This window comes from Bos mutus, chromosome 9 (genome assembly GCF_027580195.1).
Source record: "Bos mutus isolate GX-2022 chromosome 9, NWIPB_WYAK_1.1, whole genome shotgun sequence".
In the NCBI taxonomy this organism is placed as follows: domain Eukaryota; kingdom Metazoa; phylum Chordata; class Mammalia; order Artiodactyla; family Bovidae; genus Bos; species Bos mutus.
In genome coordinates, this window is record NC_091625.1 from 102,467,931 (window position 1) to 102,485,321 (window position 17,391).

The 17,391-nt window shown below is 50.0% G+C and overlaps 1 protein-coding gene across 2 annotated transcripts in view; it reads left to right on the top strand.

Annotated features, from left to right (window-relative positions):
- SMOC2 (SPARC related modular calcium binding 2) overlaps positions 1-17,391 on the top strand; it is a 157,706-nt gene that overhangs the window by 77,191 nt on the left and 63,124 nt on the right. For both annotated transcript variants that reach the window (XM_070377061.1, XM_070377062.1), the window contains exon 7: positions 409-483. In XM_070377061.1, the coding sequence (XP_070233162.1) occupies positions 409-483 (75 nt within the window). The remainder of the gene's footprint in view (positions 1-408; positions 484-17,391) is intronic.

A 17,391-nucleotide genomic window follows, 5' to 3' on the forward strand; every position in this document is an offset into this window, starting at 1 on the left:
GATTTAGCGACCAGAACAGCGCGGCACACGGCATCCTTCACCTGAGAGAAGGCCCCATGTGTCACCCAAGTGTCCATCTTCACCACACAAGGGTGTGTTTTTGTACTTTGAGGCTTTTTGCCAAACCTCTTTCTTCCCAGTGGAAACTGTCTGGACTTACATTGCTTTTGTTTGAACTTTTGGATGAAGAAAGAAAGAAAAGACATGCTAAAGTTTTTCAAAATGTACATTTTCATTTCCCTTTGTTCCATGCACATAAATATTTTACTTTTTTTTTTAAAATGTACAATGTGTATTTACTGATCATCCTGACTTTTTTGCACTTGTAGGTTGCCTGCTGAAATCTTTGAGAGACTTTGTATTTTCATGATGAATTAAAAGAACTATTGTTTTATTTTGCTTCAATAGATGTTGCATCACGGTACCCTACACTTTGGACTGAACAAGTTAAAAGTCGACAGAACAAAACCAATAAGAATTCAGGTAAAAGGGGGACCTATGTGACTGAGTTAACAGACCCAGAAAGTGGCCTTGTTTTCTGGAAGTTACCTGCAAAACGTATATTTTTCTCTGGTCACCAATGAGTCATGCAAATAAAGCTGTGGTTTGCCCATCAGAGTATAGTTCAAATTTGGGTGTTTCATTAAATTTGCTAAGTTATAGAACATATTATAGAATTTTAAAATTTTTTCTCAGAAATTAATGCATTTTCCTATTGCATAAAGATGTTAAGCTGTACATTTCTCTTACAAACTTTAGAAACTGAATTAGTTTTATGCAATCTTGTCATTGTATTTCCAAAGGTAATCTAGTTAGGTTTGCTTCTGTGCATATAGATCAGTGCATGGGAAGTTAATTCAAACATTGAAAGCTTTACTGGGAGATCTTGAAATCCTCTTGGGAGAATCAGTGTGACAGTGCTTAATTTGAGAAACAAATGTAAAAGTGTGGTAAAAATGTCATTTGAAATGTACATTAAAAAAACAATTTTAATTGTCAGTGGGACGCTCTTTTGGGGTTCCAGATAAGTTCACAGAACAAGGGCATTTGTGTTTCACCCATCACCTACTGTTACCAGATTTTCGAGCTTACGTGACCTGTCAATTATAATTAACTAGTAAAAACACTTCAGACTTGCAGTATTCAGTGGGACTGAAAATAATGTTTCAGGAAATTCTAGTTTACACAAGTTACCCTACACTATAATCTGATTTAAATCAGCCTAAATGTATTGAACACAAAACAATGACATTGAGTTGATTTATAGACACGGGGCATGAAATTATGGGATTATATCTGTGTTTAACCCCAGTGTCCAGGAACGTGTTCTTTCTGAGGGTTTGAAGAAAGTCAGCCCTAGGTGGTATTTTAAGATGTTAAATACAGTACTTACTGTGTTAAGTTTAGTGATGAAATGGCAAACAGTCATAGGTTTTCTGTAATGACCACCATTATCATCGGGATTCCAGTGTCAGAAGAGTTTTTCATCTGTGTTTAACTTAAAAGATGCTTCTACTGATAATCTTCTTTGGTAGAAGAGGACACATTTACTGAACAAATGATTTGTGGCTCTTTGTTAGTCCACGTTTTTACAAATTTCTGTTGTTTCTCCGTACTGTTTCCATTCCTCTATTGGAGAAGGCGAGGGCACCCCACTCCAGTCCTCTTGCCTGGAAAATCCCATGGACGGAGGAGCCTGGTGGGCTGCAGTCCATGGGGTCGCTGAGGGTCGGACACGACTGAGCGACTTCCCTTTCACTTTTCACTTTCCTGCATTGGAGAAGGAAATGGCAACCCACTCCAGTGTTCGTGCCTGGAGAACAGAAAATGCTTTGCTTTCTTTCTCTACTGTTTCTCTACGTCAGCTAAAGGCACTGTTTCTTCCCCCAGAGTTAGAACTAAAATGACAAAACAATGCCTGTGTTACCAAACACAGGAGCACAGCCGTGCGGGGTGAGGGGTGCCCCGAGGACGTGGCCACTGAGGCTCAGAGCAGGAAGTGCGAGTCGTCTGCGGAGGGACTTTCTTGCTCCGAGCTTATGAAAATCTGCTCATGCAGGCTCTCAGCAAATGTTTATTCATGTGATCCATGGTCACTTTGATGATATTGTTGGTTTTTTATCTAAAACTAAGCAAATCAAGAGGTTTACCATGTGACTCAGTGGTAAAGAATCCACCTGCCGATGCAGGAGACCTGGGTTCAATCCCTGGGTTGGGAAGATCTCCTGGAGAAGGGAATGGCAACCCCCTCCTGTATTCTTGCCTGGAAAACCCCATGGACAGAAGAGTCTGGTGAGCTACAGTCCATGGCATTGCAAAGAATCAGACATGACTTAGCGAGTAAACAAGTTAAAAAATAAACAAATGCACTGAGAACTGAAGACTGGATTCAGTCTAAGTAACACACAGTTGCTCTGCTGCACTTTTAGTAACTGAAATTCAATATAAACATAAACGAAATAGTCCTCTGTTGGTTCGTTTTGCAGGAAAAGTATCCCTAACATTTTTGAACTCAGTGTACATGAGTGAGTGAGTGAAACCTAAAATTGCATTTTACTTAAAGAATGCACTCCATTTCTTTCTATTAATATATAATTGAGAATGTCCATATATTTCTTCATGCTCTTGAATCATCTCATATTCAATTTTATCATTCTACTTCTAGAAGTTACCAAGCTTGATTACAGAATTTTACCAAATAAGAGATTTTGTGACAGGTTGTTGAATTATATAAAATGAACTCACGTCTCTATCAAGCTGACACTCTTGCCCTGTGGCACATTGACGGCTTCCTGGATTTCGGCCTGACTTCCTTTAAGCCAGGCTAGAATCTTAAAGCGCAGCGCAGTTGTTGCTTGGAACGGCAGTGATACTGACACGCGCTGCCACCTCTTGCGCTGACCAGGGGCACGCACCTCACACGCGAGGCTGCGCCTGTGTTCTGCTCGGCGGGCACGAGCCAGCGGGGCTGCTGTGTGTCCTGCCTCGGTCCTCAGAGGAGGACGCGGTCACACGCGAGGCAGCGGGTGCTTGCAGGGCCCCTGAGCGCAGGGCCCGAGGGCCATCCGGCCTGGCCTCGCCACTGTACCGCAGGGGCAGGACGCCCCCTGCTCCCAGGCGGAGGTGTGACGGTGGTCCTGGCCTCACGTCTGGCCCTGGCCACAGCGCACCTGTGCGGGCCTGGAGCCCTGAGTTCAAACCCCTCGCCACACGCCGGCCCGGGGCAGAGAAGGCTGGGGTGGGAGGGACACAGGGTTCTCCGGCGGGTCCCCCCGCCTCCCCCCTTCTTGTCCCCTTGCTCCTTGCCTCCAAGACCTGAGGCCTCGTCCTCAGCCTGCACCACCTCACCTGCGCTCATTCCCCGTCCTTGCTCCTGGGGCTGTGTTCTCTGCTTTTCAAACATTCTCGGCCCTCGGTCAAACCTGGGTCTTCTCGGACCCCAGCTCTGAGTGCGCAGACCGCCTCGTCCCTGCTCCCAGCACGCACCCACCCGCTCGTGTCCACCTGCCCCACCCTCTTGTGTCCATCTGCCCCACCCTGACGTGTCCACCTGCCCCCCCTCACGTGTCCACCTGCCCCCCCACCTGCTTGTGTCCACCTGCCCCCCCACCCACTCATGTCCACCGGCCCCACCCTCTTGTGTCCACCTGCCCCCCCACCCTCTCGTGTCCACCTCCCCCACCCGCTCGTGTCCACCTGCCCCACCTGCTTGTGTCCACCTGCCCCCCCTGCACTTGTCCACCTGCCCCCCCACCCACCAGTGTCCACCTGCACCCGCCCCACTTGCATGCAGCCGACACCCTCTCTCTGGGCATGCGCTCAGCATCACTCCTGTCCTCTCCGGGCTGCTGCGGTGTGTAGACCTGCCTTTGTGACCACGTCCCCCACAGCCTTAGTTGACCCCGCCCCCAGACCCCCGTGCAGGGTGAGGGTGGTGGGGCACCCCCCTCAGCCCTTCAGAGAGGGGAGGCGGCCCCCTTACCGGGCACGGCCCCTCCTAGACTTGACAGGGCTCCCTGCAGCTCGCTTTCTCTGCTCACTGCTCCCCAGCCGCGTCAGCGCCCCGCCAGAAGGTCCTTGCGTCCAGCCTGATGGTTCCCTGCCCGTCCAATGGTCCCGGCACCCCGTCTCTTGGCCAAGCACCTTGTTGAAGGCATCCTCTGAAGGCATTTTGAGGATGAGAGTCACGTTCAGATGAGTGGCTTTGAGTCAAGGAGGTTCCCCTCCCCCATCAAGGGGCTAACCCAGAAGGGCCAGGGGCCCCCCAGGATGGCCCATGGCGGGTGGCAAGCAGAGGGCAGACTCTGTTTATCTTTTCCGTCAGAAAGGAGCCGAGGGCACTCTGCTGCCGCGTTATTTACTTCGTATGAATAGTTTACGGCGCGGTGGGCCTGTCTCCTGTGTGGACCCTGCGGTGTAGCAGGCGTGCGGGGCCCTGCGGGTCACATGGCGCCCAGGCCCTGCCCCAGGGTCTGCCTGCCCTGGGAGAGAAGGCGCTCCTGACTCTTCTTCCTCTCCAGCCCCTCATCTCCCTGCCTCCCAACCAGCCCTTCATCTCCCCACCTCCTCTCCAGCCGCTCATCTCTCTGCTTCCTATGCAGCCCCACATCTCCCATGGTTGCTCAGAAATGGGAGGTCTAAGGGCCAGGGTGGGCTGTACCCTGAGTGCGCTGTGCCACAGGCCCCAGGAACACCCATTGGCAGTGGCCTTGATGCACTGGGACCTCCTATTCACTTTAGGAGTCAGTCTGCGGTTTGGGGGACTTCCCTGGTGGCTTAGTGGTAGAGAACTTGCCTGCCAATGCGGAAGACGCAAGAGACCTGGGTTGGGAAGATCCTCTGGAGGAGGGCACAGGAACCCCCTCCAGTGTTCTTGTCTGGAGTGGACAGAGGAGCCTGGTGGGCTACAGTCCATGGGATGCAGAGTTGGACACTGAAGCAGCTGAGCACAGGTGCATGCACACTGCAGCTCGGGAAGGTGGAGCTGCGCCCCCACCTCGCTCAGGCCGCGGCCACCCACGAGGTCTCAGCATGCCCACGGGGCCCAGCCTGGCCGAGGGCACCGGGATCTGCTCCCAGAGGCTTAGAGCGGGCTATGCTTTCCGCAGGGCAGAGAGTGCCAGCATGGGGCGGCGGGCGTTTGGCTTCATTATTTATTGCAAGGCCCACGTTGGCGGGGGAGCGTGTATGCTTTCTCTCTCGGCCCAAGGCTCTTCCGAACCCAAGTCTGAGCCGAGGACCTCCGAAGGCGGCACCCCGAGCCCCAGGGAGCTGTGTTGGCTGCAGACCCGGCGGGACACACGCAGGCATGGGGCCCGCTCTAATGAAGAAGCCGCGGCTTTAGCGGTCTTCTCATTTGTGGTCTTTGTAAGTTTTGCATGTGAGCTGGAGCAAAACTAGAGGCCCCAGTTTTTGCCATCTCTGAAACCCTCCTCCCACTTGGAAGAAAAATTTTTCTCCCTTCCTAAACCATTAAAAACAGCTCTGTTTTCCATCCAAGAGAGGCTCTGTATCTCAAGATGTTCCACAGTTTTATGGGACCCCCTCCGTGGAAACATTTTTCTGTTTTATTCAGGGTTGATAATTTTTGTTTTATTGCGCATATTAAAATTATAGCCAAAAGATGATTATCTTTTGATTCTGCTTTAAATCATGGTAAATTGCATTCCCTGGGGGAAAAGATCACCAATTATATTTTTCTTCCTTTGTAAGTTTTAAAACATTATTTCCTCATTTCCCTCTCTACCCCATTCTTCAAGCATGACCTTACAAAACATCAAGATGCCATCTACATTCTTAAGTTATAGAGTGTCGGTCATTTGAAGATATTAAGATACTCAAATAAATCAAGTAGCTCCTTTTCAAGGTGAACTCTTAACGTGCATTACTTACAAGTATTATTAATAACTAAGCTACTAAAATGTACATGATGATTTACCCACGTTTCCTAACTATAAAAGGGAGTTTTCACCCCAATCACATTTAATTCTTAGATTTCAGTATTGAAACACTGGTTAATCAGGATGCAAGATTTCAACATAAGTCCAGAAAACAGTAATGAAAGTAGGCAAACTGTCTCAGTTGGCTGACAACACACACCAGCCTTATACACATACGGGCCTTTATTCTCTCACTGTGTGAAAAAAAGGGCTTTCGACTTATTTATTCTCTCGGTGTAAATGAGATTTAATCCATCATTGAATCAATGAGGCCTCATGTTAAATGGTGTCCTCTGTAGAACCTTAGCTATTGAGTACAATTTGGGAAAGATTATTTTGTTCCAGGCAAGTGCTGTGCAGTTGAATAATACGGCCCACTGCCCCTCCGCCTTCGGGGTAAGCACGCTTTGCAAACTCTCCGTGTGGCCGGGAGGGGCCTAGCCTGGGTCTGACTGTGCACCGAGCCAGCCCCCTCGCCGCGCTATGGCTCTGGGCCCCCTTTCCCGAGGCACCTCTGTGGCTGACCGCGGGTTGGGAAGCCTGCCTGCTCGTGAAGACACCTGGACAGTGCTGGCCGTCCTCCTCTGGCCAGGCTGTCCCCTGGGGAGGGACGTGGCCCCAGCAGGGACGTGACGGGAGGTGACTCTGGCCAGGTGGATGGACCGCGGGTGTGAGAACTGGGGAGGCAGCAGCGTCTCCACCCCGGGCCCCCCCACACGAGGCCGAGGCCGCCTCCTGGTCCCCTGGGACACAGATGCCCGTGTGCTGCAACGGGACTCAGTGTGCTGAGCTGCCTGGGCCTGGCCGTCCCAAGCCCTGAGACCCCATGTCTGACCTCCTTCTAACTCGGGTTACAGCCGCCACTGCTGCTTAGAGCCCCCAGGGCCGTGGGAAGGGCAGGGCTGGGCTGGGTTCCCACGAGGCCCCGCGATCCTGATGAAGCTCTCTGAGCATCAGTCAGCATCTCATCTCCACGGGTAACGGTGCGCTCACCTCACGGGTAGCGGGGCCTGTCTGGGGGCACTCTGGGTCGATCGCTGGGACCGTCCGAGTCCAGTCTATAAACAGGACTGGGGTTACTGTCCACTTGTTCACACGTGGGGTCAGGCCTGGACTTTGCAAATAGCAAGAGGGCATTTCTTTTTTTTTTTTGCAAGAGGGCATTTCTTGAGAGTTGTGGGTGTGTGTGTTCACTCCAGAGGTTGCAGGATTCCCAGTTTGGAGAATCAGGTGCTAGAAAGTGCATGATGGGCTGATGGTGCTGAAGGAAGGTTCTGTGTGGCGGTGGAGTTTGTGGGGTCGTGGCGACTACTGCTTGGTTAGCTGTGTGAACCGAATACGAAGTCGCTTCTTGTGCTTCACGCTTGTGAGTAGAAAGTTAACAGGTTAGGTGTATCTGTGATCCTCCATCAGTCGGATCAGAGACTAAACCAGGATTGATGCGGATCGTGAACAAGGGAGGGTCCTTTTGAAAACGACTCTCACCGTTGAACCCAAACTTGCCTTCTTGCCGCACCCTCGAGGGCGGAGGAAGAACGTTCTGCCAACCAACAGGCCTTGTCTTGCCATCCTTGCCATCTGAACTGCCGACAGACGGCTGGCTCTTGGCCAAGAAAACGTACAGCCAGTTATAGTGACCTCTGTGAGCCGGCTGGGCCGCGGGGAGTTTGAGAATTGTTAATGCAGCCGCTAAGGCTTTGATTCTTCCTGGGGGTGCCATGGTGTGTGTGTCTGTGTGTGAACTGAAAATTAGTCATAACCTGAAATTAGGGAGTTATTTGATCTGGTGGGAACATTTAGGACTCTGAGGCCAGGAGACGGCATCCCAGTAGCTCTGAGAAAACTTCTGCAAAGATGCAGGAGGGGAAATCAGGCTGTATACAAGCCTGCACCAAAGGGAGCAGGCCGTCTGAACAGCAGAGACCGGATATCAAGTGAAGCAGCGGAGCGTTCTGTGAGGGAGGGGCGTGCCTCTGGGCTCACTGAATCCACTCCTCTCCTGCGCACCTCAGCTGTCTGGGCTGATCCTGTTTCCCGTTCACCTTAAAGAGCGCAGGTGGCTGCTTCCTGCACGCCCCCAGCTCCTCAGCCATCACCGTGGGGGTGACGGAGAATGCATTGTCGCAGTTTTGGGAGCCCTCGTTCACTTTTGGAGGCCAGAGGTCACCGATGGCTGTGACAACCCTGTCTACTGACACAGCGGGAGGCATTTTCATTCCACGTGTGCAAGGGTCTGTACACAGCCAAGCACGTGTTGAGTAATTATTTTTATCTAAAACGTGTCTCTGATTTTCACAGATGCAACCCTTTCCCTTGCCTTCATCCATCTTTATGGTTATCATCTTTTTCCTCTAGTTTGCCCGCCTCCTGCATTTCTGTCTCAGATAAGCACTGGTCTGGAAGCGTTCCTGTGGTTTTGTCTGAAAATTACATTAGGGCCTAAAGCCAGCATACATCAGGGTATTGTGTTTCAGATGAAAAAACAGACCAAGAAGTCATTTAGCAAGATGTCATTTAGTTATGTATTTAATAAAATATCTACACCACAGCCTTTTCATATTGATCATGGGGTTCTCGAGCAAGAATACTGAAGTGATTTGCCATTCTCTTCTCCAGTGGACCACGTTTTGCCAGAAAGTCCCACCATGACCCGTCTGTCTTGGGTGGCCCGGTATGGCATGGCTCATCGCTTCACTGAGTTACACGAAGCTGTGACCCATGTGATCACTTTGGTTCACTTTCTGCAACTGTGATGTTTCATTCTGGAGGCTGTGGGATGGTAGTCCTCGGAAAAACACCTATGACAAACTTAGACAGTATATTGAAAAGCAGATATATTGCTTTGCCGACAAAGGTCCGTCTAGTCAAAGCCATGGTTTTTCCAGTAGTCATGTACGGATGTGAGAGTTGCACCATAGAGAAGGCTGAGCACTGAGGAATCGATGCTTTCAAACTGTGGTATTGGTGAAGACTCTTGAGAGTCCCTTGGACAGCAAGGAGATCCAACCAGTCAATCCTAAAGGAAATCAGTCCTGAATATTCATTGGAAGGACTGATGCTGAAGCTCTAGTACTTTAGCCATCTGATTCGAAGAACTGATTCGTTGGAAGTCTTTTCCTGATGCTGGGGAAGATTGATGGTGGGAGGAGAAGGGGACGACAGAGGATGAGATGGTTGGGTGGTGTCATTAGCTCAATGGACATGAGTTTGAGCAAACTCCGGAAGATAGTTCGGAAGGACAGGGAAGCCTGGCTTGTTGCAGTTCATGGGGTCACGAAGAGTTGGATAGGATGTAGGACTGAGCAACAACAGACAGCAACAACTACACCAAAGCACAGAGTATTGGAGGAAGACTAAGATTCTGTGAGCTGAGACCCCTGAGGAAGTGAAAAACGAATCGTTTAATACCAGCCCATCTTGTCCCATGTATGAAAAGATGCCAGAAACTTACCTGAACAGCAGATCCAGGCGATTTGCCTAACACTTCAGTTTACTTCATGTGCTTATCACGAGGAAATCAGCTTCTGGAGGACAAGCCAGGTTTATCAGGAAGCAGAAAGGCACCGCAATTCCATGTCTGAACAAGACGCTCAGAAGCTCCCTGTTCTGTTCAGCAGCCACCGCGCTCCTTGGCCGTGCAGGGACCCAGCCCTGTCCCGGGCTCAGCCCATGGGTCGGTTTCAGGAGGTGGAGAATCACCCGGAGGGCAGGTCCTCTTGGAGGCCCAGCCTGGCCCTGCATCTGCCGCCTCCTCGACCGTCCGCCCCGCTGCGGGGAGGCCGGTCTCTGGGCCTGAGATCTCAGTGCAGCGGCCCTGGCTGAGCCCTAAACACAGCCGTTAGGAAAACTGCAAATATGATCATAACTGCACAGCCCAATTAGGTCCTGCGTTTAGGTCTCAATGGTTAGTTCATGTACCCTTTTGTGCTATTCGTGTGGTTACACACACTCACACGTATGCGTGTGTGTGTTCACGTCATTTGTATGCATGTTGGCCTTTGCCTTCCCTATAGTTCGAATGGTGAAGAATCTGCCTGCAGTGCAGGAGGTCTGGGTTTGATCCCTGCGTCAGGAAGAACTCCTGGAGAAGGACATGGCAACCCACTCCAGTGTTCTTGCCTGGAGAATCCCACGGACAGAGGAGCCTGGTGGGCTGCAGTCCATGGGGTCGCAGAGCTGGACACGACTGAGGGACTAACTACCCCACTGGCCTTTGCTCGCCGTGGCTGCGTGCTGGGGTCCCGTCTGCCCAGCAGCCCCGAGTTCGCTCCTGGAGGCGCGGTGCTGCCTGTACCTGCCAGTCCCCTATGCGTCCCCAGGGCACCTGGGATCTAACCCTGGTTAAAACGCACGCCCCTGTCTCAGTCTCGTCAGAGTAGCTGCGTCTCAGCCTGGGGCTTCTGAAGCTGCATTCTGAGCAGCTTCTCTGCTGACTTTCGTGTGAAAATTCGAGTCGCACCGTAAACACATGTTAACTATTACCAACAAGGTTTTGGCTGTCGTCGAGTTCCTGTTTATAATTATAGACCTCCAGGCTTCCCTGGCAGGTCAGATGGTAAAGGATCTGCCTGCAATGTGGGAGACCTGGGTTCGATTCCTGGGTGGGGAAGATCCCCTGGAGGAGGGCATGGCAACCCTCTCCAGTGTTCTTGCCTGGAGAATCCCATGGACAGAGGAGCCTGGCGGGCTATAGTCCATGGGGTCGCAAAGAGTCAAGGTTTTGGCCATCTTTAAGTTTCTGCTTGTAATTATACATGTACATAAAACAAATCCCTAAGTTTCCCAAAGGTGCCTGAGTGCAAGGCCACGAGCATGTCAGGCCTCCTCCATGCTGTGAGCCTACCGCAACACCCTGTCCAGCCCTCGGGCCACCCTGCTGGCTCCGCATTCGCGATGTATCTCCCGCTTCCCGCCCGTCCTGCGGCGCCAGGCCCGCAGAGCCGTCCACGCCTTGCGTGGCTGGAGTCACCGCCTGGACCCCCGCGGTCTTCAGGCCTCCCCTCTTGTGTTCCAAACTGCAGCTTTCTCCACGTGGTACTTTCAAAAGCGAGAGCCATGTCTGTTTGGGAACACCCCAGCAGGGCCCCGGGTCACCCCTCGGAAGGCTGTGTCCCTCACAGGGCCTCTGGTGGCCTGCGGGCAGCTGGCGCTTCTGCGGCCTCTAGGGCCATCTCTGCCCATCCGTGCCCCATGCCCTGGGTGACCTTTATGCAGCTCTGTTCAGATGGAATCCGCCTACCATACAGTTCACCCATTTGGTGTACAACTCAGAAGCCTTTGGAAAACCACCACAAGCTGATCTGGGGACATTTTCCTCACTCCAGACCCCCAAACCACACATTTATTAGCAGTGAGTCCCCACTGACAACCCTCTGCCCTCGTAAGCACAGACCCGCTTCAACCTCCGCAGACGGACTTGTCCTCTCGTCTCAGCTGTGCAGAGCCGCACACGTGCGGTCTTCCGTGACCGGCCTCTTTCTCTCAGCGCGGGGCTCGTAGTGTCACACAGGTGGTAGTGTGCGCGTCAGCACCTCGTCCCTTTTCTTGCCTCAGTAATGTTCCGGACCACGTTTTATTTCGTCAGCTGATTGATGGGCATGTGGGCGGGTTCCACTTGTCAGCCGCTGTGGACTTTTCCTGCACAGGTTTTTGTGTGGATGTATGTTTTCACTTCTCTTGGGTTCAAACCCGGTGGTTGAATTGCTGGATTACACCATAGGGTGACGTTTAACGTCTTTACGGGGCTGCCGAACTGTTTCCAAAATAGATGTAACAGTTTGCATCCTCACCAGGGACGCGTGGGTACTGACTTCCCCGCATCTTCTCCAGGACCTGATGCCTTCTGGTTGGTGGTTTGTTTTTGATCACAGTCGTCTTGGTGAGTGTGAAGTCGTGTCTCCTTGTGGTTCTGCTTTGCGTTTCTCTGATGACTGACGATGTTTAGCACCTTTTCATGCGCCTGCTGGTTATCTGTGTGTTTTCTTTGGAGATATGTCTGTTCAGATTCTGTGCTCATTTTATTCGGTTATTTGTCTTTTAGTTCTGGAGTTGTTAGGCTTTATGTGTTCTAGATACAGGTCCCTTATCTGATACGTAATTTGCAAATACTTTTGTCCCATCCTGCGAATTACCTTTTTACTTTTTTGATGATGCCCTTTGAATTGCAAGGGTTTTAATTTTGATGAAGTCCAGCTTGTCTATTTCTCTTTTGTTGCTCCTGGCTTCGATGCGTCATCTAAGAAACCTTGGCCTGATCAAGGTCCCCTTTGTCACCCAGAGTGGAGGCCCCATTTTCAGGGAAGACGGGGCTGCTGCACCTCCATCAGAGGCTCACACAAGTCTTCATGCCCCCAGAGCTGTGGTCTTCCTGCAAAAATACAGCCCTCTTCCATTGACTGTCCTGAACCTTGAGGGTGGAATTTGAAGTTAATCCTGCTGGAAAAGCTCCTCCCTCCCCCTTGAACTTTTTTCTTTAAGCTAGTGAAATTGGCTCAAAAGTTACATTATAGCAGGTATGCTTGGGAAAAAATGAAAGTTAGAGAAATGCTATGAGAGAAGAAAATAAGTGTGCATGGGGCATAATTGTCCTAAAACTACTGCTTATTTATCTGAAATCCTCATCTAACCTGGTGTCCTGTGTTCTGTCTGGTAATCTTTCCTGTCAGTAAACGCACTTCCTTGTTCTCAGTCTTGCTTTGGCTAATCTTCAGTAGAGAAAGGTCCCCTGGGCTTCCTCCAAGGTCACATTTTCACCCCATGTGTTACTCTGCAAGGGCTGTCCTAACAAAGCATCGTGGGCTGTGGGGGGTGTTTGTTACCGGTTCTGGAGGCTGGGAGTCTGGGTACAAGTGGGTCCTGGGGAGAAGGTGTGTCCTGACCCGCAGATGCTGTGTCCTCTCTGCATCCTCACGTGGCCTCTCCGCCGGGTTCACACCATCCTGGTGTCTCTTCTTCTCGTAAGGACTCCAGTCCCATGACCATTATGACCTCATCTAACCTTGATTGCCTTCTTAAAACCCCTGCCTCCAAATACAGGCACGCAGAGGGTAGGGCTTGCCCCTGTGATGTGGGGAGGAACCCAGTTCAGTCCGTAGCGTCCGGGTAGGATGACTGCCGTGTGCTTGGGTTCGGGCGTTTTGCATTGAAAGCAGAGCCTGTGAGGAGACAGGCTCCGTGTGGCCGTGGAGGCTGCGCATCCCCTCCATGGACACCTCAGGCCCATCTGCGTCTTCTGTCCTGCATCATCCTAGGCTCCAGGGGTCTTCCTCCTGAGATGTCCCCTTACAACAGGGGTGATTTTCATCATTGGTTAAAGAAATGATGCTTGCTCCTGGGAAGAAAAGCTATGACCAACCTAGACAGCATATTCAAAAGCAGAGACATCACTTTGCCAACAAAGGTCCGTCTAGTCAAGGCTGTGGTTTTTCCAGTGGTCATGTGTGGATGTGAGAGCTGGACTGTGAAGAAGAGCACCCAAGAACTGATGCTTTGAACTGTGGTTTGGAGGAGACTCTTGAGAGCCCCTTGGACTGCAGGGAGATCCAGCCAGTCCATCCTAAAGGAAATCAGTCCTGAATATTCATTGGAAGGACTGATGCTGAAGCTGAAACTCCAATACTCTGGCCACCTGATGCAAAGAACTGACTCATTGGAAAAGACCCTGATGCTGGGAAAGATTGAAGGTGGGAGGAGAAGGGGATGACAGAGGATAAGATGGTTGGACGGCATCACCGAGTCAATGGACATGAGTTTGAGTAAACTCCAGGAGTTGGTGATGGACAGGGAGGCCTGGCGTGCTACAGTCCATGGGGTTGCAAAGAGTCGGAAGTGACTGAGTGACTGAACTCACTAAAAGAAATGGGATTCTCATGAAAGCCCTGTGGGTAGTTTCTCATCGGCCTTTGACAAAAGTTTCTGTGTTTAACTAGAATGAAATTTATTCCAGTGTATCAAATGTTGGCTGAAGGCAATGTTGAGAATTTCCCTCAAACTTAATATCGCTTTTGTGGCCACAAATACCTTATATAAAAGGGATATTCTTCTTTGTTAAAAATCTTGTTATATGACTGATGTACAATGCTGTGCTAGTTTCTGCTGCACAGCGAAGTGATTCAGTTACATAGATGTGTGTATATAAATATATATTCTTTTTCATCTTCTTTCCCATTATGATTTATTGCAAGAAGTTGAATGCAGTTCCTTGTGCTCTATAGTAGGGCCGTGTCGCTTTCCGTTCTACTTATAGTACTTCTCATCTGCTGCTGCGAAGTCGCTTCAGTCGTGTCCGACTCAGTGCGACCCCAGAGAGGGCAGCTCACCAGGCTCCCCCGTCCCTGGGATTCTCCAGGCAAGAACACTGGAGTGGGTTTCCATTTCCTTCTCCAGTGCATGAAAGTGAAGTCGCTCAGTCGTGTCTGACTCTTTGCGACCCCATGGACTGCAGCCCACCAGGCTCCTCCGCCCATGGGATTTTCCAGGCAAGAGTACTGGAGTGGGGTGCCATCGCCTTTTCATCTGCTAATCCTAAACACCCGACCCTTCCCCTGTGCCCCTCCCCCTTAGCAGCCACAGGTCCTTCTCCCTGTCAGTGCGTCTGTTTCTCTTTCACAGATTTATGCGTTTGTGTCATAGTTCAGATTCCTCATTAAGTGGTATCTGCAGCATTTGTCTTTCCCTTTCAGACTTGCTTTAGTTAGAATGATAATCTCTAGGCGGTCCTACTGCTGCAGACGGCGTTTTTTAGGCCTGAGGAATGTTCTATCACACGCGTGCACCCCGTCCTTGTCCCCCCACCTGTCAATGGACACTGAGGCCGGTTGCGTGTCTTGGCTGTTGTAAGTAGTGCTGCCATGGCCACTGGGGTGCATGCATCTTTTTGAATTGTGGTTTTCCCTGATGTATGCCCAGGAGCAGGATTGCTGGGTCGTATGTTGTCAATAATTCTATTTGTACTTTTTTGAGGAACCTCCACAGTGTTCTCCATAGGGGACGCACCAACTTAAATTCCCACCAACGATGTAGAGGGGTTGGTTGCCTTTTCTCCACACCCTCTCCAGCATTTGTTGTTTGTAAATTTTTTGATGATGGCCGTACTGGTCAGTGTGAGGTGGTACCTCATTACACTTTGGACTTCATAAAATGGGTATTCTTAATTGGTAATTCTTTTAAACTTAAAAAAAGAAAAAGAAAAAAACCAGCCAAGTGCAGCTTATGTTAACTAAGAAGAAATTTCAGGTATTTTATGAAGCCGTCTCAGCATCTATCACTTCTGCTCAATGGGGTGTTTGTTTCTGGGGTTCCCTGTGCCACCTGAGTCTGCCCTAGGTGCTTATATACAGCTGACAGCTTTTGCAGAAGTACACGATTCTCATGCAGTAATGGATACTGTAATTGCAACATGTAAGACTTTGTAGACTGTTGTAATAGATGATCTGCCTTTACTTTACAGGCTTCCCAGTTGTCACTAATGGTAAAGAACCCGCCTGCAGTGCAGGAGACATAAGAGACACTGGTTCAGTGCCTCACTCAGGAAGATCCCCTGGAGAGGGGAATGACAACCCACTTCCCTGGTGACTCAGCTGGTAAAGAACCTGCCTGCAATGTGGGAGACCTGGGTTAGGTCCCTGGGTCAGGAAGATCCCTGGGAGGATGGCATGGCAACCTACTCCATCATTCTTGCCTGAAGAACTCCCATGGACAGAGGAGCCTGGTGGGCTACAGTCCACGGGGTCACAAAGAGTCAGACACGACTGAGCGACTTAGCGTGCGTGCCTTTACCTTGTACACTTGTAGATTTTACACAGCAGACTGTGCAGATCCTAGTGTGTGGCACGTTCAGTTGTGCCGGAGGACACACACCTATTATCTGAGTTGCTGGGAGACACGTAGAGAAGCCTGGACAACCCACCAGCTGAGGGGAGAAGTCCAGCATCTTTACTTACAGGTGCTCCTTGACTAAGAATATCAGGAAACACTGTATCTAACGCCCTGTTTCTACTGCTCATAACTTTTCTAACTTACCTTGAGAAATATCAATACATTTTACAAGACTGGTCTCAGCTGAAAGACATGTTTTTTTTTTTGCTGGAAGCTTGGAAATCATTTGTTTTCCTGTTTTTGTGTGACTCTGCATTAAGAGAAAGACAAGTACTTTCTTCATTTTCAAAGTCAGTTTTTCAAATTAGAAGAGGGAAAAAAAGGAAAAATGTCTCTAAAATCCTTGGTTGGAAAGAGACTTTGCATTGACTTGAGAGTTTTTTTTTTTTAATTTAAGTGTTTTTCAATTATTATGTGTTCTCATGATGACTGGACTATTTTATCTAAAGCCATCACTTTAAGTTTTGAAACAGCAATGTGTTACAACCAGACTGTATAGGAAGTTGACTTAGGGGTTGAAGCAGAGGCTAATAAATTGCTTAAGATATTTCTCTTTATTTCATGTTTTGCCTCTTTAAAATCACTGCCTGCTATTTCCTTCTGATGCCTTTCTATAATTTGTAAAGCCATGGATGTCTAATAGATGCTTAAGTCAGTACTAAATGCTTATGAGTTTCCTATGGTGACTTGTAACACTTCAGATGTCACTCAAGGCGAGGATTTAGTCTTGAGCCGACAAAGTGATAGTGAGAAAGCAGAATGAATGAAGTGCGAGAGTTAGTTGCTCAGTCATGTCTGACTGTGACTCCCACCAGGCTCTCCTGGCCAAGGAAAGTATACTGGAGTGGGCAGCCACTTACTTCTCCAGGGGATCCTCCTGACCCAGGGATGGATCAGATCCTGGTCTCCTGCATTGCAGGTGGATTCTTTATCATCTGAGCCACCAGGGAAACCCAGAATGAATGGGGGCCTCAGTTAAGCTGGGGACCAGACCTGGGGACACAGGTGAGCAGCCAATCGAAGACTGAGGGGGAGCCAATGTCTGTTGTTAGAATTCAACACTCACATCATTTCAGATGGGGAACCATTTCTTAATTAATGTATTTTGTATCTAATATAATTTATATTTATAGCAGTTTCAGGTTTAGGGAACCACAGAGTCCTCATCCCCTCAATCCCCCAGCCCCACCCATGAAAAAAGTGAGAGTGAAGTGAAGTCGCTCACTCGTGTCCGACCCTCAGCGACCCCATGGACTGCAGCCTGCCAGGCTCCTCCATCCATGGGATTTTCCAGGCAAGAGTACTGGAGGGGCTTGCCACTGCCTTCTCCAGGGGATCTTCCCGACCCAGGGATCGAACCCGGACCATAGCTTCTGTAATGAACATCTCATAGCAGAGCCGTGCTGCTGGGAGCTGAGCCACGACTGGGATGTTGCCCCCAGAGTCCTGCCGTGGTCACCACCGACCCCAATACCTCCGTCTTTTCTCTATTTGGGGCTTCGTAGCAGTGACGTGGGTTTGGAGACCTCGCCTGTGTCCAGCTTCTGCTGTGACTGCTACGAGGCCGTGTGAAACC